We start from the raw sequence: 23133 nt of genomic DNA, 5'->3' as shown, positions 1-23133 counted from the left end.
ACATAGATGTTAACAGGCAGCAGCAAGGTACTGTACTGGAGTAGATTGTTGTACATGATGAGGCCTGCTCTAAGCTGGACTAAGTTAGACTGTTGTTTGCAAGTGCTGTTAAGGAAGCTACTTTATGATTAGCAGGGAAGACATTAATCTATACGGAGTCATTAATGTTTCCAGTGAAGTGAAAGTTTATTAAAGTAAACTACCTAACCTAGAGAGACAAAAAGATGTGCTCTGCTAGCACTAGGCAGCTGGTGGCAGGGGTGGGAAAATAGGTATCTGGGAGGAAGCAAAGTCAAATCAGAGAGCATCAGTCTATAGGTGATGATGAAGGAACTTGGCAAACAATACAAGGAGCCCCAACTACCTGTCCCTGCCTCTGTTGCCCCCTGGTGGCAGATGGCAGCTTGTGCAAGTTTGGTTGCAAGTTATTTCACTTCCAGCAGAAGAAAAACTCATCTTCCACTGGCCAGCTTTTCTACGCAGAATGTGAGGGAGGAGCATTCTGTTCTCTCCTTCAAGCAGCAAAATGTCTTGGTCTAGCCCTGCTACACACAAGGTATGTTGCAAATTTGTTTGTTTGTTTGTTTGTTTGACTGCCTGACTGGCAGACTGGTTGATTTATATACCACACATCAGTACAAACACTACACCGGGCAGTTTAAATAAGATTAAAGTTGCCATACCCAACCAAAAACAACAGCAACAAACCCGCCCCAAAAAAACACATTCAAAACAATGCAACAATACAACAGACAATAATTATAACCATAAAAATGAATAACCCTATAAAAATCTTAAATTATTTTTTTTAAGTTGTTATTGACAGCAGCCTGGAGATTCAGTAATTGCAGACAGCTTTAAATAATTCCATCTTTATCATCTTTCTAAACATAAGCAGAATAGGGGCCTGGCATATCTCTCTCAGCATTTTATTCCAGAGACTAGGAGCCACCTAAAAGTGGTGATGTCATCTTGTAACTATTATCTAATTAGGTCCCCAGATGTTCTTGGACTACAACTCCCAGAAATCCCAGCCAGCACAGCCAATGATGTGCTGTTTTTATCCAAGAACATCTGGGGACCCAAGTTTGGGAACTATGAGTTTGCTTTGTCTCTTTTCCTATGCAATCCGTTTTCCTTTTTGTGTCATGTCTTTTAAATTGTAAGCCCTTCTGATTATTGATCTGTATAAAGGTAAAGGTAAAGGTTCCCCTTGACAATTTTTGTCCAGTCGTGTTCGACTCTAGGGGGCGGTGCTCATCCCCGTTTCCAAGCCATAGAGCCAGCGTTTTTGTCCGAAGACAATCTTTCATGGTCACGTGGCCAGTGCGACTTAGACACGGAACGCTGTTACCTTCCCACCGAAGTGGTCCCTATTTATCTACTTGCATTTGCATGCTTTCGAACCGCTAGGTTGGCAGGAGCTGGGACAAGCGACGGGAGCTCACTCCGTCGCGTGGATTCGATCTTACGACTGCTTGGTCTTCTGACCCTGCAGCATAGGCTTCTGCGGTTTAGCCCGCAGCGCCACCATGTCCCGTTCATTGATCTGTATAGGTTGCTCTAAAAGTTGTTTTCAGCTGAAGAATGGTATTAAAACTAAATAAATAAAGCAACATGATGTGGTCTGACCAATGAAATAACTTATCCTTTGGGGGAGGGTTGTGCTGGCTCAATGCTTTGAGGATCTCTAGGCAAACTAACCTCAATGGGTTTCTTCCCTTACTGGGATGGCATCTGACTGCCTTTATCATCAGCTGTTATAGCTTCTCTTCCTCCTCTCTGATTGGCAGTGGGACATATCTTGGTTGTATTCCTGCTTATGCACCTCATTGTAGAACTAAGACGCATCCAGGCACCACATCAGTTAGCTACAATTAGCTGTGGCAGGTTATGCAGGCTTTACATGACCACCAATAGGATTTCAGCCAGAGGAAGCATGCTATTGATATACTAATATAAGAGGTTCCTCTGACAATTCTCTCCAGATTTCAAGAAGGTGCACTATTACTTATTACAAGATAGTTCTGATATTCTTGTGATAATCAATGAAATCAGATTTTAAAAAAAACATGATTGGCACCCATTTGATGACAACAGAATATTAACCAATGTATAGCATGGGTCTAGATTTATTTATCTTACTTCCTTCTCAGAAATCAAAATAATCAATAAATTAGTGTGATGACCAAATGGAATAGATGAAAATGAAGACCAGATATTTTCTGTCAGTCTAGTTATTTTTGCTTCTCATTGTGTGCTTGCCATCTTGGAGGCAAATACTGTTCTACTGAACCTTTCAAAAAAAAAATATGGTAAGGATTAACATAAATCCTGCCGGGCCAAACATAGGTAAACCAAGCAGTGCATGGAATGGGTAAACATTTCAGCAGAGGGAAATCTCTGGTTCCCCTTTCCTCTTCATTTTACACTCAGTCTTGTATTTATTTTAACAAGGGAACTGCATTCCAGCACCTGGTCCCCCTCTTATGGGGGGGGGGAGAGAATACCCCCCCCAAAAAAAATAACATTATTTCGCTTTCCAACAGTGGCTAAAGCAAAGTATGGACAAGACGAAAGAAGATCGGTATGATACTGTATGTTCCGACAGATGATGATTTCAAAAGCACATCGAAGGGAAAAATGTGACAGAGTAAGGGCTGTTGTGGAAGGTGGGGCGGCGGGCGGGAGGGGGGGGGGAAGAAGAGACGGAGATCCCGTTGTAGCCACTTTGTCGATTTCATGCCTGGGGTCTCTCTCCTCCACGGATCCCCTCAGAGAGGATGGCTGCTTGTTTACCCAGGAGGGCAGAGCTGATAGCACGTTACTGGGGTTTACTTTCCTTTCCCGGAGTTTATTGTAAAAAGGGTAAAGTTTTTCGGATCCGTCACGTGACCCTGACAGGTCCTGCCTATTGAGAAAGCCAGACCACCCACATGGAGAGGACGATGGAGCTCTTAATAGAAACAGGCACGCAAGTGTGAGCCTTCTCAGTACTCCGCAGAATGCCTGCAACCTAGGAGGATTATTTTATTTTATTTTATTTTATTTTGGGGTGTGTTTTTTTTTACACGTTCTATTCCTTTCGGAGACGGGGTGTTTGTGTTTGTGTGTGTGCGCGCGAGAGAAAGAGACGCCCGCGAGGGGGGCGCGGAGTGGAAGAAGAGAGGTTTTTGAAGGGAAGCAGGAAAGGATCGGGGGGGGGGGAAACACACACCCGATTTCATGTACTCCTCTCAAAGTCCTCTCTACCTCGGCGGCGGCGACAGCGGCGGCAAATGAAACTGACCGGCCCGATCAGAAATTCGCCCTACCCCACTGTGGGGCGCAGGGGGGAGATGGTAAGTCAAAGAGGTAACCGCGATCACGGCAAAAAAGAAAAAATAGAGAGAGAGAAAAAATGGCCCGTGATCTGGAAAAGAATAAGCGGAGTGGAAGGTGTCGGCGGCTTTGGCGGGGGAAATCCGTGCATGCGTGTGTATGTGTGTGTGAAGTGACACGCAGAGGGAGGCTGGCAGATGGCGAACCCCTTTTCCGAGCGAGCATCTGATTCAGTGATGATGGATGGGGTGGAGATCTGGAGATGGCAGCTTTTTCCGACACACACACACACACACACACACAGAGAGAGAGAGAGAGAGAGAGAGAGAGAGAGGGAAGGGGGATGCCTTCCTCAGCCTCACTCTTGTCACTGCGCGCGCACGCAGGCGCGCGCACACACGCAGAAGCCAACATCTTTTTTCTGGGGTTGGCGACGGCTGCTCGATGGGGTCGCACGGATGGGATTGATCGGTGGTCTTCCGCGCCCGGGTGGCGGTGATGGTGGTGGTCGTGGGGATTGTCTCTCGGATCTCGTGTTCACGCAGGGAAGGTCCTCCCCCTCCCCCCCCCGCCCTTCATTCCCCGGGGCTACCAAGTCCCAGCGAGAAAGTTCGTGTATTTGAGGCAGAGAGAGAGAGAGAGCGGGAGCAGAGGAAGGCATGACAACTGCTGGACAGCTCGTTCCGATGAAAGTTTGTCCAAGGGAAATGGGGATCGGGGGGGGGGGGTTGCCTTCTCTGTCGTCACCTTCCCTCCTCTCCCCGCCAAAAACAAAACAAATCAGGATTCGTTTGAATTGGCTTTTAAAACAGAAGGCCTGCTTTGGGGAGTGCAGGGAAAGGCCTCTGCCAGCGAGAGGTCTACAAAACTAAAGTCTACAAAATGCGTGTTGCTCAGTTTTCGGAGACCATCCCGGTTAGCTTTCCGGCATTTCTGAATCTATCCTAAAAGGAAGTGGTTCCTGCTTCGCGGTTGTTTTTCTAAGGGGTGCGATCTTCCTTCTTTCTCTCTCCCCCCCCACCGCCGCCCCCCGGCTCCATAGGCGGCTGTTATTTAGAGCCCTTCAGTTGAAAGGGAATGAGGTGGGCTTTCCTCCCCATCATGTAGGCATCCTTCAGTCTCGACAGACTATGGTATCGTGCTTTGTACGGAGGTCTTGGAACAGTGTCTGGTGTGGCTGAGAAGGCCAATTCGAGAGTGACAATCCCTTCCACACTGAAGACAAATCCAATCTGTCCCCTACCCAGCTCCCTGGTTGTGCTGCTTTTGGGATTCCCTCTTTGCCTCGGCCTGCTGGACAAGGGTCTCTTCAAATTGGGAGAGGCCGTGATGCAACGCCTGCCTCCAGGCTGGACGCTCAGACGTCGTCATGGTTTCCCATCTGTTGAGGTCCCAGGGTGTGGGGAAATGGAGGCGCTGCCCCTCTCCTCACGGTGACAGAGACCATGGACTCGTCTTTCTTGAAGCGGGGGGGGGGGGGAGGAAGAGAAGAGTAGAGCTAGTTGTGGGGTTGGCCATCCAGCCACAGCTCATTGCCGGTCAAGGGCTGCGATCCTTGGAACTTCATCAATTAAGACTTTGGGCAGCGGGGGAAGGGAGGGTTTCGCAGTCTGTCCCGCCCCAGGCTCTGAGACAGAACAGGACATTTCGAGGGGAAACATCAAGCTCGAAATTGTGAAGTAACAGAAAAGCAGCTATGAATGAAAGAACCTAGCCACCCCACCCCCTTGCAGTAGCAGTAGATCCACTTGGGAATTGTTGAGAAGCAGAGAAGAGGGGCGAGAATTGAGGCCCCTTGTAGCAGCAGCAGCAGCAATGGTGCTACTTAGCAGGAGCTGTAAATGCTTCTTGCTTAACACTTCTTCAATATTGCTTACAGATTCCCTAGGATCAAAGGAGCTTGGATGTGAGAATAGTCGTCTTTGTTTGTGCCGCCTCCCTGATTCCCGCCCATGTCTCCTGAGAAGTAAGCCTCGCGCTATTTAGTAGGGAAGGAGGCATAGGACTAATGATGCCTCTGGTTATGAAAAGTGCTTAACAGATAAGGGCACAGCAGTTCTTCACTGCCTCCTTACAAACTGCCCCAAGGAACAGTTCAGTTGTTTCTGTTTTGCAGATGGGAGGCTGGCGTTTGGGCCAGAGAGCTCAGCATCCTTGGCACACTGCCAGTTCGCATCACTAAGACATGCTGGCTTCTAACTAAGTAGGTTAAAGATGGAGCACTATAGACAAGTGATTTCTCCTGGGCCACCCAGTGAGTTGGGTAGGTGCCCTCCAGATTTGGAACCCAGCTGTCCACTCCTGGGTCCAAATCCAACATTCTGGACCACACGGTCTGTGCAGATATTTGGGGAACCTTTCAATTCATGCTAAATAGTGGAACCCCTGGGCTTCAGTGCAACCAGTCTTCTTTCTTGGCTTTTGATGCCACGGTTAGGACAGGGAACTTCTTAACACTGGCCTCTATTCCCAAGACTTATTTCTGTTTTCCTCAAGCAAACAGTGTGTCTACAGCTTACAGGGCACAGTGTGTTCAGCAAGTATATCTGTGTTCCAAATCCTTCCGAAATCAATGGAAGTTTTGTCTGTGGAAGCTTCCATAGGACAGTCTGGGCTTTCTTCCTAGAAAATTGATTTTAAAAATAAAACAAAATAAAATCTGGCACTGCACATTGAATGTAGTTTAAAATAAAACCAAGTCAGTAGTAGAGCATCCCCAGAGTTTTGATTCACAGAACAATATACATACCCCCATTTCGAAAAACATTCATTTCAAATCAATCCATCTATTACCTGCGTTAGTTAGTCTATCTGCAGTTTTGCATAGGATTATAATAATGTTAAAATTTATTAGAAAGAGAAGTTCACTCTACATAGGAGCCCTGCAGAGAGAGCTTCTTTCTTTCTTTCTTTCTTTCTTTCTTTCTTTCTTTCTTTCTTTCTTTCTTTCTTTCTTTCTTTCTTTCTTTCTTTCTTTCTTTCTCTTTCTTTCTTTCTTTCTTTCTTTCTTTCTTTCTTTCATTTTCAGGTCATAGCAGGCAGAAAACTGACAAGGCAAATCTGTCTGAATTAAATTATGCCAACTTTCAATATTACCCTTTATCATACACCTCCAATGTTATCCTTATTGCACATGCTTGTGCATGCACATGCATACACACATCTACCCTTTATTGCTTCTGCTTCTGCAACAGTGTATACAGCCCTGCTGAAAGATAGAGGCATGGTGGAGGCATGGTGTGTAAACTGCATTAGCAGCAGTAAGAAAGGAAGGCAGAAAGCGAATCTGAATTGTTTTACTTCCTTTTTCTCCCCATGTCATAAATCTGCAGATCTAACCGTGCTCAAATATATTGTTTTTCCTAGGGTTCCCCTCCTTCTCTCTGTCCCTATACATAAAACAAGACCCCATGATAATAATCTGCCTTTTGCTAAAGTTGTTCTCCAAAAAAGGTAACTTTTCTCATTGCTTTTAGTTAGAGTAATATCCAATTTCTCATTCAGATGAATGCAGGACGAGATCTAGGGTTCACAGACACTGCTGGGAGGACAACTAGCAACCCACAGAACCCCAAGCACACTGGATCACATCTGATTTCAGGAACTAAGCAAACCTGGTTAGTGCTTGGATGGGAGACTATCCCAGAGAACTCCAGGCAGGGCTAGGAAAGAATTCTGCCTAAATCGTGGAACGCTTCTACCAGCCAGAGTTGATTATACTGGGCTAGGTGGACGAATAACTTACTGTAAGGCCACTCCCTACATTTCCTTCAGTTTTTGTATCTACAGGCCATTCTACACCTTGCACCAAGCAAGATTGTAGCATTTTAGGGTGGACTATTTCAGACCGCGGGGATGCTATCACACAATTGAAAGCATCACAACAGAGCTTTCCGTTGATGTGCCTGTTTACTACACACAGCCTTGGGAAACATATAAAAGCACCAAGCAGGAGGACAGAAGTATCTCTTATTTTTCTCTCCAACTGCTTCCAATGTAATAACAGTTTGGCAAGTATTACGGATATGATTTCCTTCCCCTGCAGTCTGAAATGGTGCAACGTTCTATTCTCACTCAGGATACCATATCATCCTCTACAATACATATATCAGCTGTATGCAAATTGGTCCTGGAAATGGAGTGATAATACATCTATCACCCAATCTGCATCAGCTGCAAAAACATTTCGTGTGATGAAGGTAACTTAGGAAAACCTTTGAAGTTAATCAGAGATAAAGGTCCTGCACACTGCCCTTATGTCTGGTCACTCTGCAGAGCATCAGCCCTCAGCCTTTCCAGATTCCACCTGCCTTTAATCCTAACAAAACCATCACAACAAAAAAGGGCATCCATTGTTCCTCTCCTTTGCATAGACAGCACCATGGTACTTTAATCACAGCATACTGGAATCAGTCTCATCTTCTGTGGTGCATATGTGACAACACCTACAGGAACAACAAAATCCATCTTCTGCATAAAGGGACTGAAAGAAACCTTGACTTCTGCTCTATTTAGCAATGTTTTTACTGCCTCCTCTTTTTAGAAAAATATCCTAAACATCTGAATTACTAGATTATATTTTTTTAAAGGATTTATTATTAGGAAGACAGGTGCATTTTGTTGCTGCTGCTTGCTGCTTTTAATTAGGAAATCCAAGTTCAAAGACCAAGGTGGAAATCCGCCCAAAATTTGAGTGAAATCCTCTTGTGGACCCAGTTCATCAGTCTTATGGGAAAGGACGACAACTTCATCCCACAGGTCTCCTGATGCCATTCCCATGCTCTTTACCACAGAGGCTTCCCATCCTGATGAACTCCCACCAGCTTTTGGGTGAACTTGAGGTTCTCTGGGACTTTGGTGGCACACTCACCCACAGATCTCTGCAGGGTGACATGCCTGCTTTCCTGTGTGTATGTGCTGTAGGCCCCTCATTTGCTCCTTTGTGGCATGCAAAGCAGCTTTCCATTAAAGGAGATCAGGGGTAATTAGCTGCATTATTTTGACAAGTTGGCTCCAGCAGTTCCCTTTCTTATGCTCCTGAGGAGGGGCAGAGAAGGAAGGTGGGAGGGGGCCGAGACAAGTGTGGCTTGATTCATGCAGTTCAGGGGCCGTTCCCAAGCCCTGGCTTGCACTCTGCAAAATGCCTCTCTTGAAACCACATCTGCTGTTGCTGCTGTCACTAAGGATGCTAAAGTGGAAGGCAGCCAAACAAAGGTAGGGAGTGAGAGACAGGCAATGAATGAATGAATCTCACAGCAACAACACAGTCTCTGCATGGTGTTACCATTCAGCTTTGTTCAGTGGCAAAAACCAGTTCGTTGCTTTGGCAGATGATACATGTCTGTGCATATGTACAGGAATGCTTGTACATGCAACATGGTATTAAAATGCCCAGATACAGAGCCTGGTATACTATGCATGCTTACTTGGAAGTAAATTTAATTCCAGTCAAAGTAGGCTATGACTGAACAGCAATCAAGTTTATCTGAAGGTCAGTTGCAGTGATTAAAACAGAACTTACTATCCAACCAATGTGGGACTCATTACAAAGTTAGAGTATGTCTAGATGGGGAGTAAACCCACCTCATCTCACTTAAACTTCCCCAAGCTCCCCTGGATCACAAAATTAAATTCCAAATTTTTAGACAGTGACTTAGGGTTAAAAATCACCAAGCAAAGGGGAACTTCACCGCTGGTAAACAGATACGGAGCTAAGCTTCAAGAGTTGCAACTATTCACTTTCTAAGTACAACTTTCGGTAAAGTGGAATGCCTGCATAACTTTCACCCAATCACACACTAATATTCTTCTATCAGCTTTGTAAATCCAAAAACGGATGGTATTATTCCATGGCAGGAATACAAAGAACCCTCTACTACCTCATGGAACAAGATTTGACATGAGACCAGCGTTTCAAAAGCTCACTTATTTGGATTACAGTTCTCAGAATCCACCATGCTGACTGAGGAAGTTACAACTCCAAAGTAATTTTTTTCTGCTGTGCAATTTTGTCCCGATCCTGAAATGGATGGATGGAACCCTGGAGTCTGGCCTCGGTTGCTACCAAGTCATAAAGGTAAAGGTAAAGGTTCCCCTTGACAATTTTTGTCCAGTCGTGTTCGACTCTAGGGGGCAGTGCTCATCCCCATTTCCAAGCCATAGAGCCAGCGTTTTGTCCGAAGGCAATCTTCTGTGGTCACGTGGCCAGTGCGACTTAGACACGGAACGCTGTTACCTTCCCACCGAGGTAGTCCCTATTGAGCTACTCGCATCTACATGCTTTCGAACCGCTAGGTTGGCGGGAGCTGGGACAAGTGACGGGCGCTCACTCCATCGCGTGAATTCGATCTTACGACTGCTGATCTTCTGACCCTGCAGCACAGGCTTCTGCGGTTTAGCCCACAGCGCCACCACGTCCCCAGTGACCAAGTTCATACTTGACTAAAAAAACCTCAACCATGAGTAAACAGCCTGTCTGCTCACTCCAGAAACCCCAGATCTGAAGGCACCCAAATGAAGCAAGCAACCTTGCCAAGGTCTGGCAAGTGAGAGCCCTGAGGGACCACCTGGAATAGACACGGTGAACAACTTCAGCTGAAGTTCCATGTTTAAAAGGCCAAGCGGGAGCATATCTGTGGTATCTTTTAGTGAAAGAAATACACTCTGGGTACGCTCAGAGGGACTTGGGTCTTCATTACCCATTCCCAGGTATAAGCACCTTACTTACTCGTAAAGTTATCAACAGACCAGTCCTGGTGGAACTGACCCAAAGGATGAAAGAAAACAGATTGGTCACCATCTGAGGGACCCTGTGCCATACACACAGCATCGGTTGCCTCATCCTTCTCTTTGGTCCAGTTTCAGCCAGCGGTATTTCAACTCTGTAACTATCTTTTAGCCTTATCCCCTCACTCATGCACAGAAAGAGTGACTTGCATCCTGTGGCAAGGGAGAACATTCCAGGGGGGAAAAAGATCTACAGGAAGAGTTTTGCAAATGACACTGTCCTATTAAAGATGGAGCAATGCTCTGCGGTTTCACCAGTCAGGCCCACTGAAGGGCTTAAGTCCTGCACTTATAGGCTGAGCTGGATGCTCGTGACGCAAGCAGTGTACACGCCAAGAGGATGCCCAAAAGGGCTCCAGGCTCCGCCGCCGCCTCCGCCCCACCCCTGCACAACCCTGGCCAGGCAGGTGGTTTCTTTCAACGTCGTCTGGGCAGGGGGTGGCTGTAACTGGATGCGGCCAGGCCCGGCAACGCTGTTTACCGTCTCTCCGATGGCAACGACAGCCCGAGCCCTGCTTGGAGGCGCTACCTTGCCCTCTAGGAGCACCTCTCTCCCCCGGCGGCGTGCAAGGCGAGGCCGCCGGCGTGCCTGGGTTTGCATTAGGCTGCTTCCATGAGCGCCGTTGGGAGGCGATCGTGGCGCCAGAGCCGGCTGCTAATAACATGCAGATGAGGAGTTTGCGGGAGAAGCCGTGGAGGAGCGCCGGCCGGGGAAGCGAGTAGGGCCGACCCTTCGGGGGAACGGGCGCCGGCAGCCTTGGAGGCTCTGCGGTGCCTCCGCTGTTCTAGGCCGCGCGCAGGCCAGAGCCCTTCCTCGGGTCTCCGCCCGTACCAGAAGGAAGGGGGCGCCTCTGCCTTAACTCCCCAACGATCCCTGGGATTGGCCGAAGGCCGAGTTGGGAAAGGTCGCCCACAGATTTACAGCCCTAGGGAGTTGCAGAGCCTTGCCAGGCCTCTGGTTCTTAGGGCGCCTTCTTCACTCCACGGGATTCCCGCGATTCGACGGGAGGAAAGTTTGGAATAGTTGATTTTCGCAGCCTTGGCGTTGACCGTGCTGGTTGAGGGATTATAGTTACTGTATAACCTCCCCCCCACACACACACACACACCGCAAAGGAACTTATTCAAGATTGAATTGGAAGTCGCCAAAACAAGACGCAGCTACGGGGCCTGCATATTAAAGATAACAATTCTTAGTAATGTAAATAACGAGGACAGATTGATTAGGAGCCACGTTATCGCGGCGAAGGGAGGAGGCTTCTCTCGCGTGCATCAGCAACGAGTCAGATTGGGGGCATCTCTCTCTGCTTCGGCCACCCACGTCGAGAGGAGACTTCTACACTGACACTTCTTCCTTTCAATAAAAAAAAGGGGGGAAGGGGGGGAAATGAAAAGGCCCAAGAAACAAGGCCAATTAGATCCCCTCGGTAATTCATCTCTTGTGTATGAAATGAACCAGACCACAGGGAGAGAGGGGGCCAGAGGGGAGGATATTAAGATAGAGCTTGTTAAATTTGAGCCTCCACATTGAGTTTTGGAACCACCTTTTTTTAAAAAAGAAGTAGACATAGGAAGAGGGCTTTTGGAAACAGGAGGAAGGAAAGGTCTGTAAAGAGGAATGAGTCCACGACGACATAAGTGTGCCGCACTTAAGCTCTCCAGCTCGGCTTCGAACCATGTTTACTCTGAAATAAACCTCTGTCCTAGGATCTGGAATTTCTTGCTAGTTTGTGTAACCAAAAATTAGTGGAAGAGAAGATGGGAAAGCGATGGCAGCGTCAACTGGTGGACTCAAAGGTCCCTTCCCTTTAGATAATACTTGGTGCAACTAGAGATGCCGTTTTCTCCCGCATCTTTGAGTCAGTTTTTCTTTATATCTGAAAAATACGCATTGGTTTTGGTTAGATACATCTCTCTCCCTTTGTTTCGGTCTTCCCAGAACTGTCCCATTCCCTCGCCCTTAAAACCCTCATTACTAGTTTTATTCTATATATCTAATGCTGATACATGCTCAAGATTAGTTAACACGCTATAACCACAGTTCTCAGCAGGCATTTTAATCCGCATTAGGAAAGGACAAGAACCTAGCGGAGGAGTTGACTGCGTACCAGAGTCAGGAGGTGAAGCGTCTCCTACCCACCCACCCCATTTATGGATGCCAATTTCCCCCCCCAACCCATTACATTTAAAACCAAAGGCAGTGGCCTTATGCATTTGGTCTTAAGATGCCACAAGGCAGCTGCTGCTGTAAGAGTTTCTGGGCTTAGAAAAGTTCAGTTTTCGGTTGACAACTTAATATAGCTGTAGATATTGGAAGCCACAGTCTTAAAAATGTAGCATTTTAAAACTCCGAACTTGGTACCTGCCTGGATATTTCAGTCCAGGAAGCCATCTTATACTGAGTCAGGCCTTTGGTCCATTTAGCTTCAGACTGTCAAGTGTGGGCCACGCGTGGTCCTCCAGTTGTTGAACAACTTTCCCTTGCAATCCTCACCATTGACTTGACTATACTGACTAGGGCTGACCTGAGTTGCGCTCCAGCGGCTTCTGGAAGGCCACAGATTGCCTTCCCCCAGTTCCACGGACTGGCAGGAGGTTTCCAGGGTTTCAGACAAGCGCCTCCAGCCCTGATGGCGATGCACAAGATCGAACCCGAGTCCTTTTTGTAGTGGCGGAGGACAGGCACTAAGCACATGTCCAAGGTCGCCCTGTGGGTTTTGGCAGTTTGCACACGCTTGCTTCTCCAGTTCAAATCAATCGTGCGCGATGCATAATAAATAGACAGGCGATTCACAAGCTGCTTTCTCTGGATTAATTGTTTAAGATTTTTTACTTTAGTGTTTGTTGTGGAATAAGCGCCCACCCGTTCCTGGATTCCCAGTTTCGTTCTCAGCCCAAGTCAACAGTACTTTTGGAACCACGTTCGTAAAATGGTCCCTTCTTGGTGTTTTGTGTGCTTTGCAAGTGGCTGCTCCGCATAACTCAACACGTGCCTTTTGGAAGACGGAGGCTTATTTGGAACGGGTGCCCTTCTCTCCGTCTCTGCCGTGGGGATGCCAAAGCAGGCGGGGGAAGCGGAGGATTCGCCTTCCAGCCGGAGAGCGTCCGGGAGGAGATCGCTGATCCTCACACTGACTACATTTCAGAGGCGATTTGGAGGGCAAAGCTCAGGGGAGAGGGCTCGGGAGCGCGCGCCGAGCTTGAAGGAAGGGAAGCTCCAGCGCTTCGGTCCTCCAGGCGCGGCTGCCGCTGCTAATCGCCACCCCCCAAGATGTGGCCGCGAACTGAATGGAAGCGTCCGGTCCCTTTCCCGCCATTGGCTAAGCAGGCATCGACGCGGCTTGCGATTGGGTAACGTAAAGGGGAGAGACCTCCTTTAGGAATGCACTATGGCTTGTCTGGCATTTTTCTCTCCTGGGATGGAGAGGGAAGGAGGGAGGGAGGGAGGAGAGGAGGACGGGGTGGCGGCGGCGGCGGCTTCTTCTCTGTGCCGACGACGTGGGGCCGCGCAGTCTTGCTCGTAGCTAGACCCGGCGCTCCTGTCTGGGGTCGGTGGTGTTCGGGGTTGCGAAGGCCAAAAAAAAGAGAAGGCGGCGGTTCTAAGCGCCAAATTTCGTGCAAGCGGGAAAGCCTAGCCTTGTTTGCACGACCGTGCCGCCCGCCAGTCACGTGGAAGCCTTAGCCCGCCTCCGTGGCCTTCCCCTTTTCTCTGAATGTGAGGTCGTCCCACTCAGCCTCCCCCCCCGTCCCAGTTTTTCCTTCAATGAATACACACAAGCTTTCGCCTTAAAGCCACACTCCCCCATTTCACTCTTCGAACCAACAACGTTCGAACTCTTGCAACTTTTCGGGGCTGGAAACGGGGCGAGGGAGGGGGAAGAGACGGAACTGGGAGAAAGGAGAGAATAATTCTGAGACACAGTAGCGGCGGTGGCGTGTCGTGGGGGGGGGGGGAGAAGAGGGCCACACGCCACGAGGATCTTCCATTCTTTCTTTAGGCGGAATTCTTTCCGCGATCTAAACAATTTAAAATAGGGCACACCATTTTCTGTGGTGGACGGGAAGGACCAGGATAGGAAACGTGGGAAATGTCACCCGCAACGGACATCCATATAATAGTGCACTAAACTTTTAAGAGAAACGGGAAGTACATGCCAGTGACTTTAGTTAAGAGCACGGTAATCGTGTTATCACCGTGGAAAATATTAAAAAGCCACACTAAAGCCATCAGTAAAGCGCACACGTTGCGATAGTCTTTTCCGAAATGCGCGCCCGCGCGCACACACACACACACACTCATTCATTTGTGGTTGTTTTAAAACGCTTAAAAATATGGAGTGCTGGTGCAAAACTTCTAAAACTGCCCAGCGTTTAAAAGTATACTCCAGCTGCACTTTGGCTCTGAAGGATTATTAAGGTGGAACTTCTTTAGCGTTTAAGCGAGCAACTTGGCTACTTCGGTTAAATCTGTTATATCAAGTGTTAAGGTTTCACTGTGGTCTTTTTCTTAAGGCAGCTGATTGTTTTCTTGTAAGGGACGAAGGCTTTTCTTTGGTTCAAAAAGAGGAGAAAGAGGGAGAGGGACCGCTCTGCGCACTACCGCAGTACCCACCACCCTGTCATTATTTGTGCAAGCCTGGGAATTCAGCTTGGACCTCCCAGTATTCGCAGCAGCATGAAGCCGAAGTTCCTCTGAAGAGATTTTATTTTAAGGGCTTCGAGAATCGGGTCTCCCGGTCTTCTCTTTTCTTTTCCTTCTTCTTCTCCCCACCCCCCCCCCCGGGGAAAAAACACCATCACCACCACCACCCGCAATATTTTGAAGATGTTCATGAGCAAATTCTGTAGGTCTATTCAAAAGTGTCTTCCTTCTTTTACGGTCTTTCCGTCTCTTAAAAACACACACACACACACACAGAGCCCACTTTCTTGAAAAGAAGAAGAAAAAGACACGCGGGGTGGGCAGAAAAGAGAAGCATTCCTTAATGGAAGTATTGCATGCAAAGAAGGCTGGATCTCTTTAAGGCTCCCCTGAAGCTGGAGATGCACACACAAGGGTTGCCTGCCTGGGTGGTCTCTCTACTTTGGTGAGCTGTTGCTAAGCAGCTAATAATAGTCATGTTTGCTGAGTAATTTCTGCCCTCTTCGAGCCAATCGCAGCCCAGAAATCCAAGCCATCTGACAGCCCCAGGGGCGGGATTTCAGCTCTCTTTCTCTCTCCCCCCCCCACGCTCCTCTCGCTCGCTCTCCCCTCTCCCTTTCACCCCTCCTCCTCCTCTCCTTTATCCAAATGGAGAGAGTTCCCTTTTTTTTCCTCCCCCCCCTCCGCCTTCTTCATCTCATCTATTGAAGCGAGGGAGCTGCTGCTGCTGCTGCTGCTGGCTGCTGCATACACGCAGGGGAAGAAAGAGTGAGCGACACACGCATCCCGAGGAGGGAGAGAGAGAGCGAGAGAAGGAGACGGAGCCCAGGGAGATCTTAAGAGACAGCTCTGCACCCAGACAGAATGATACAGCGCACCGAGACGCAGCAGCAGCATTAAGATCAAGGCTTTCTCCAGTCCTCCTTTGCTTTGGCGAGAAAAAGAGACCGGGGGGAGTCTGGGTTTTCTTCCAGCGGCCGGAGAGCAATTCAAGCCGCCGGGGGAGAAGCAGCAGAAGCCGGAGAAGAAGCAGGAGAAGAAGAAGAGAGGTGGGGGGGAAGGCGAGCCCGCGGAGATTCCCTGGCCCCTCTCACCCCTCACACACTGGATGTGGGAAGCAGCAGCGGCCAAGACCTCCGGATCCTCGCGAAATGTTGCAATGGAAGGCTCGGGATCTGACTCGCCGGGAGCAGCTACAGTTACAGCAGCAGCAGCAGCAGGAGCAGCCAACGCGGTATGAAGAAGTGGTCTGTCAGCAGCAGAGGATCTCCGCCAAGCCAGGCAGCAGTCCCCGGTCCCCCTGGATCGTCCCGCAGCAGCAGCAGCAGCCCCAGCCCCAGCACGCTGGAGGGAACCGCCGAGGACCCAGCCTCTGGGTCACAAAAACAAGAGCAGCAGCCCCGGCTCTGCGGCGGCAACATGGCCTCAGCTGTTAATGCTTCGGAGCCGGAGACCAGCGGCGGCGGCGGCGGCGGCGGCGGCTGTTACAGAGAGCCAGATCGGCCGGGGAGGAGCGGCAGCAGGAGGCGGAGAAGGACCGGCGGGAACAGACGCGCCGCGCCGCCCGATCTGGAATATCTGCAGCGGCCGAGCTACTGTGATGCGGGATTCGCCTTGGAGCAAATATCAAAGGTGCTTGATCGAGCGCTCGGTTCCCCTTCGCCACGGGTTTCTCCCTCTCCCTCCACTTCTAAACAGGCGTGGAAAGGGGCCAAAGTGGTGCATGTGGGCGGTGCAGGTTGTGTGGATATCCGCGAGCCGTAAGTGCTAGGAGGGCAGCCCTTGGCGCTCTCCCCTGAACCTTGTACCCACTTTTCCTGACGGATATGTATTTGTGCTTTGCAACCCGCTCATTAAACGTATCTGAGTGGCTTCATACTCTGCGTGTGAGCGGATGAGTGAATGAGTGCGAGTTTCCTCCTCCGTTCCTCACCCAAGATCGCTAGGTTGCTCCCTTCTCTTAGACTCCTTTCAGCTTTGATTCCCTCACTCTCTCGCTCAACTCCTCTCAAAGTTTCGAACAAGAAAAACAAATCTGACGTTCTCTCTCTCCCCCCCCCCCTTTCCTGCTCTTTATTTTCGGAGCGAAAGGATCGTTTTCCTTAGAAAAGACGTCTCACCTAATCCTGTAGTCGTGTTTCACCTCCAGCGCTAAAGAGAGCGATCGCTATAAACAAATTGCTACCTTAAATCACGTACGTTCTGGTCATGATTGAACAGTTCCCCCCTCCCCCGTCCCCGTCTCGCTTTCCTATCCCAGAAAAGATTTTTTTTAAAAAAAAAAAAGTCAGCTTTGCGGGACGCAAGAGAGAAACGTTCGAAAGAAAACAGCGTTGCTTTTCTGCAGTGATAGTTTTAATTCCAGTGAGCAACAGCGATTACCTCCTCCCCCCCCCAAAGGGTAGTGCGGGGGTGGGGGGAGCCCGAAATTCATGTGGCCGCCCTCTTCTGCTCTCCAATATTGTCCCGATATACAGATGGCTATTCCCGATTCAGATCACACCTCGTCTCGGAACTGTGTGGAAATGAGTGACTTGTACAGGAGACGCTTACCGTGGTATAACAGCACGATCCACGGACCACGTGGGCTTCGCATTTACTACGAAGCTGGCTGGGGCTGAGGAATAGGGGAGGGCGAGGAGTGGATGGCGACCATGTGTGGTGGTTAAGGAGGCTCTTTCCCGACCCTCAAAAGCAGGATTCCCCTCCAGAACAGAGAACCAGGGGGGGTGGGGGGGGGTGGAAGGATCGTTTTCTTTTCTCCCTCCCCTTCATCGCTTGACAAATCTCCAAATTCACGTGCTCTGTTTATTGCTCTCCCCGCCACCCCGGGTCTGTCCGGCTTCTGCCGACTTGAATGAGGATCTTGGCGGATGGGAGCTCTGACTTCGTAGAGCAGAAAGGCAAGGGTTAGGTTGCTTAGATAAGGAAGGAAGCGTGGACTGTCCGTCTCAGTTAGACACCGCTCCAGCTGTGATGTAATCCAGCAGTCTGCGCTGATTTATGGATAGGAGAGAGCCAGCCGCAGAACCACACGCGTTTTCTCCTTGCAAAGAGGTGTTGTGTGTGCTTGTGTGGGAGTGAGTGAGGCTCAGGGTTTTGCAGCTTTGGTCTCCTGAGCCTGTTGTGTTAACTGTCACTCTTGATCCGCTTTCCTTTGGGAGGATGCTTGTCCACACGCTTGATTGTTTGGGACATGTACTATATGATGCTTTTATGTGCAATCGTTCCTCACCACAGACGCACGCGCACAAAATTGTGATTTTTTTTTTTTCGTCCCTCGTCCTTTCGTTTACCAATCTTTCCTTGCCTTGCAGGGAAAGGCTACTGGAAGAAAAGCACCACTGTGGCTAAGAGCAAAGTTTCAGAGACTGTTATTTAAACTGGGCTGTTACATTCAAAAAAACTGCGGGAAATTTTTGGTGGTTGGCCTTCTGATCTTTGGGGCTTTTGCTGTGGGATTAAGAGCAGCCAATCTCGAAACTAATGTGGAGGAACTCTGGGTAGAAGGTAAGGAGTGACCCTCTTATTCTTCCGAAATTGCCGTGCTTGTTTTAGCTGTTTTGGTTAGGGGTTGTTGTTTGGGGGGGGCGTTAAAAAAAATCCCCTCACAAAGGGGGAAACGGGTTGGTCTTCAGCAGCGTTGGCTAAAAGCCAGACGGGTTGTTGGGGGACCTTGTAACCTATTCTGCGCGGCAATGTTTTGTGAGGTGCAGTCGGAAGGGGTGGTTATAATGTGCCGTTAAAATTACTAAAATGGGTCCTCCACAGTCTCCTTCAGTCTCTGCCTGTGTGTCCTGTCTGAGAAGCTGCTTCTGGTGTCAGGGCAGGGGGGTTGGTTGTGTGTGAGTTGACTCTTTTTTTCCTCTCATGTGTATGAAAGGAAAGTCTGTGTAGAAAGTGGCCCACCCCCTCCGCCATTTTGTGTGTGTGTGTGTGCCTGCGTGTGTCCCTTCAGCAGCAGCAGGAACAGGCGGAACGTGATCAGCACAGCTCGGTAGGGCTGTGCTTCTGTGTGGTCCTGTTTTTTTGGACAGCTTTCAGCTTTGAGGGGGAAAAACATTTGTCTCAAGGTAAAAAAAAATAGAAGAGTGAAGCAGAGACTGGAACACATGTTGGAATGTTTGCAAAGCAGATTACTGGTCTCCCTTGGTGGTGGGGCTGAGTTAACTGGGGGTGGGGGGATTGGAGTTTTTTTGTGTGTGTTTTAAAATCAGAAGATGATTTTTAAACAAGATTAATCATTTTGGTGGCTGCCTTAAAATGTTGATTGATTTATATCAGTCTTTTAAAAGGGAAAGAACTGTTGGCTAAGCTAGTTGAAGAGCAAGCTGGTTACATTTATTATATTTTTTCTGGTTTTTCATGAGTGGTTTTTGCTGTTAGTGGGGATGGGGTCCTCAGCTGAAGTTTTCCATGGCAGTATTCATTTTTTAAACGTTTTCTTTTCTCAGTTAACAGAATTTTACATAGAAAAAGTAGGTGTTTGTCACGAATTGTGGTTTTTGAGGTCTGCATCATGGGAAGAAAGTACAGACTCTTTCAGTGCAATATGAATATATTGATTCAAGTGGGTTTAATAGTGCTCATTCCAAATTATGTGAACAGTCCTACTTTCTTTTAAGTGAAATAGGTCGAGCTTGCTTAATAAAGAGATGTGCTGTGACATGCTGATGTTGATGCTGATTATTATGAAGTTATGGATTTATTAAAATGATGAGTGAATTTGATTTGGCTTGCAAGTGGCGTCATGGTGGTCTTCATAACTTACTTGTAGGGTGGCTATATGTATGTTGAGAAAGCTATGATGGATTGAAATAATCACCAGCACAACACCAGTCTTACTCCAATTAAAACAAAGAAGCCTTCCTTATTAAGATCATGCAAACGCTACAGTTCAAAGCTGTTGTTGACATATGTTTCCAGTGGCAAAGTCTCAGTGCTACCAGGAGCAATTTAGATAGGTCTTTAAATGGGAAAATTGCAAAGATTGTGCAGTTTTAAGCACAAGGCATCTTTACATATACATTTGGGCGATGGTAGCTGCAGTGAATCAAGCCGAGGGGCTAGTTCTGTAACTAGCTAATATATAGGGAGCGGTAGCCATGTTGGTTAGTGTGTTGCAGCAAAAAGTCTTGTGGCCATCTTAAAAAACAATAAAAGTATTATTTAGCATGAACTTTTGTAAATGATGTCTAATGGAGTAGGCTGCAGCTCCCAAAACTTTATGGTTGGTTAATGTAGGAATGCTACTGCTACTGCTGCTGCAACAACAACAACAGCTGCTGCTACAACTACTACTACTACTACTACTACTATTATTACTACTACTAATAATACTACTACTAATAATAATACTAATACTAATAATACTAATAATAATACTAATACTACTAATACTACTACTACTACTACTACTACTACTACTAATAATAATAATAATAATAATAATAATAATAATAATAATAACAATAATAATAATAACAACAACAACAACAACAACAACAACAATAATAATAATAATAATAATAATAATAATAATAATAATAATAATAATAATAATAATAATAATAATAATAATAATAATAATAATAATAATAATAAAATCATATCTTGATGGGGGGGGGCCCTCACTACTCTTGTCCACGCGCTCGTAATCTCGAGATTAGACCACTGTAATGCACTCTACGTGGGGTTGCCTTTGGGATTGATGCGGAAACTCCAAATGGTGCAAAATGTGGCAGCCAGGCTCCTTAGTGGGGTGAGGAAATATCAGCATATCTCCCCCACCCTGGCTGCTCTGCATTGGTTGCCCATTCATTTCCGCATTGATTTCAAAGTTCTGATGATGACATATAAAGCCCTAAACGGTTTGGGACCTCGATACCTGCCAGATCGCCTTCTCCCAGAGAAGAAAGAACAAGAAACCGGGCCTTCTCGGCAGTGGCCCCTCGGCTGTGGAATTCTCTACCAACAGAAATCCACCTGGCTCCCTCACTGGGTGTTTTTAAAAGCCATTTAAAAACTTGGCTCTTTAGGCAGGCCTTCCCTCCAGTCAATTAACTGTTTTGTTTCTTTAGTTCCCCATCTTGATAATGTATATATCCACCTGTTAGTTGATTGTATTATTATGTTTTTAGTAAGTATATTTTTATTGTATTTTATCATTTTTTGTAAGCCGCCCCGAGTAGACTTTGTCTAGAGGGGCGGGGTATAAGTCTAAATAAAATAAAGTAAAGTAAATAAATGAAAGAATTAAGCAGAGTGTAGCGTCCAATGCATACAGTACATCTTTCCAATTCACTTATGGAAAGAAATATAAGAAATTAGAACAGCAAAGAAGAGTTTTGCTTTTGGGTAGTTGCTTGGATGTTCTGCATCCAGCACATGGTTGTGTGAATGGCAGGTGGTGGATAAAACTGAGAGGTCCTAAATACTTGGATCATTAAAGGGGTAGATTGAATTATGGATGTAAAAATCAGAAAACAGTACATGAATAGGATAAGATTTCCCTGGGACCTGTGCTTTTTAACCTGATCATATATGGTGTTAGGAATTAGCAGTGAAATAGCCAAGTCTGCATGGTGGATAGAGTGATGGGATAAAGTGTTATAAAATAAAGTGTATACTATGTAGAACTGGGATTGACAGACGTTCTTACCCATTTTCATAATACGAAAACTTGGGAGCATCGAACTAAAATATTTGACAAGAGATGAAAGACATACAAAAAGAAATGTATCTTCTCATTGTATGTAGTTAGTGTGCTGAATTTGCTGTCAAAAGAAGCAAGAGTAGCATCAAGGAAAGGCATGGCTGGATACCTTCTGAAGGCCTATACTCCAGCAGGGACCCACTGATGAGTGTCCTGTACTTGTTCTTGATTTTACTCATTGCAAACTGCTTGTTCTTCTACCTTTCTAGTCCAGAAAATGGTAGTGGTGAGCAGAAGGAGCAGTAGATACCACTCCCTGCTTGCTTGCTGGCTCTTTGCTTGTCATGCATGCAGGTGGCACCAGTGATGAGTGGTACTGTAGCGAGAAGTTGAACTTAGTATGGGAAAAGGCATAGCCCACTGAAGGCCATAAAAGGTCTGCAGCCAGTCATACTTAGAAGACTTTTAAAGTGGATTAGATTAATTCATAGAAGATAATGCCTACTAGTAATGTGGGCAGTATGTAGTCTGTAGGTTCAGAGGCAATGCAGGAGCTGTTAGGAAGCAAAGATAGGAAAGGGTTATTATCTTTATATAATTCTTGGGGTATCTAGAGCCAGCTAATTGACTGCTGATGGAAACATCATACTGGACTATAATAGAGCTTGTGACAGTTAATGTTTTGGAACATAGTTCCCAGAGTCTCCCAGCCAACATGGCTACCAGCCATGTTGGCTGAGAGATTCTGGTAGTTGTGCCCCCAAAATGTAACTTATCTAGGTTCTGGAGAAGAGGGACACTTGATCTGATTTGACAAGACTTTTCTAACATCCTTATGAATCACTTAGGTTGAGTTGTGCATTTGGAATCCACGGTGCCATACATCCTTAGAGGATGATCAATATGCTGCTGGTATTAACCTGTTTTTATAGCCATTGCTTTTTATTTAGATTCCTTTAGGGGAGCCTGTAAAGTCAACTAATTCCATTGCTAGTTCAGATGGATTACCCTGTTTCCCCGAAAATAAGCCCTAACGTGAAAATAAGCCCAAGTATGATTTTAAAGTCAGAAAAGAAGACAGGAGGGCCTGGCATGCTCTGGTCCATGAGGTCACGAAGAGTCGGACACGACTTAATGACTAAACAACAAAAATGATTTTTCAGTGACAGTGTCATCGAAGCTATCAACATGAATTTGACCAAACTCTGAGAGGCAGTGGAAGACAGGAGGGCCTGGTGTGCTCTGGTCCATGGGGTCACGAAGAGTCGGACAAGACTTAACAACTAAACAACAACAAATTATTTTTCAGGATGCTCGTAATATAAGTCCTACCCCCAAAATAAGCCCTAGTTCAGTGAAACCCTGCCCTCTACCATTGTGCAGCAACCAGAAGATGACACAACTGTAGTTGAATAAATGTAGATGGTTGTACATGAAAAAAAATTGCTGAAAATAAGCCCTAATGCTTTTTTTCAAGCAAAAATTAATATAAGACCCTGTCTTATTTTTGGGGAAACATGATAATATCTTCCCCTACTGGCCAAATGTCCAGATTCTGTTTCTGGTTGTTTCAAGTTGTGGTGTTGAACTCATTCATATGTCCATAAATCTACTTAACTGCAATTGGGCTTACAAAAATGAAAGTGGATTTAGTTTGAAGTCATCTTATTTTGGCTGACTTGAGTAATCCATTGTCCAGGATTGATGGACTCATCTCTTGTCACCTATT

General features: G+C 46.9%; 1 protein-coding gene across 4 annotated transcripts in view; it reads left to right on the top strand.

The window, feature by feature from the left end:
* Positions 1-2982: 2982 nt before the first annotated feature.
* Positions 2983-23133, top strand: part of PTCH1 (patched 1) — a 124388-nt gene continuing 104237 nt past the window's right edge. Inside the window, exons 1-2 of one of the 4 annotated variants that reach the window (XM_020803292.3) lie at positions 2983-3341; positions 18067-18259. In XM_020803292.3, the coding sequence (XP_020658951.3) occupies positions 3279-3341; positions 18067-18259 (256 nt within the window). In that variant the 5' untranslated portion in view covers positions 2983-3278. Of the gene's footprint in view, positions 3342-15498; positions 16382-18066; positions 18260-18682; positions 18823-23133 lie in introns of those variants that run through there. The other 3 variants (XM_020803291.3, XR_013542074.1, XM_072992334.2) reach the window with 3 other exon arrangements.

Source organism: Pogona vitticeps, chromosome 2 (genome assembly GCF_051106095.1).
Source record: "Pogona vitticeps strain Pit_001003342236 chromosome 2, PviZW2.1, whole genome shotgun sequence".
Lineage (NCBI taxonomy): Eukaryota > Metazoa > Chordata > Lepidosauria > Squamata > Agamidae > Pogona > Pogona vitticeps.
This window is presented reverse-complemented; position numbering and strand designations above follow the sequence as displayed.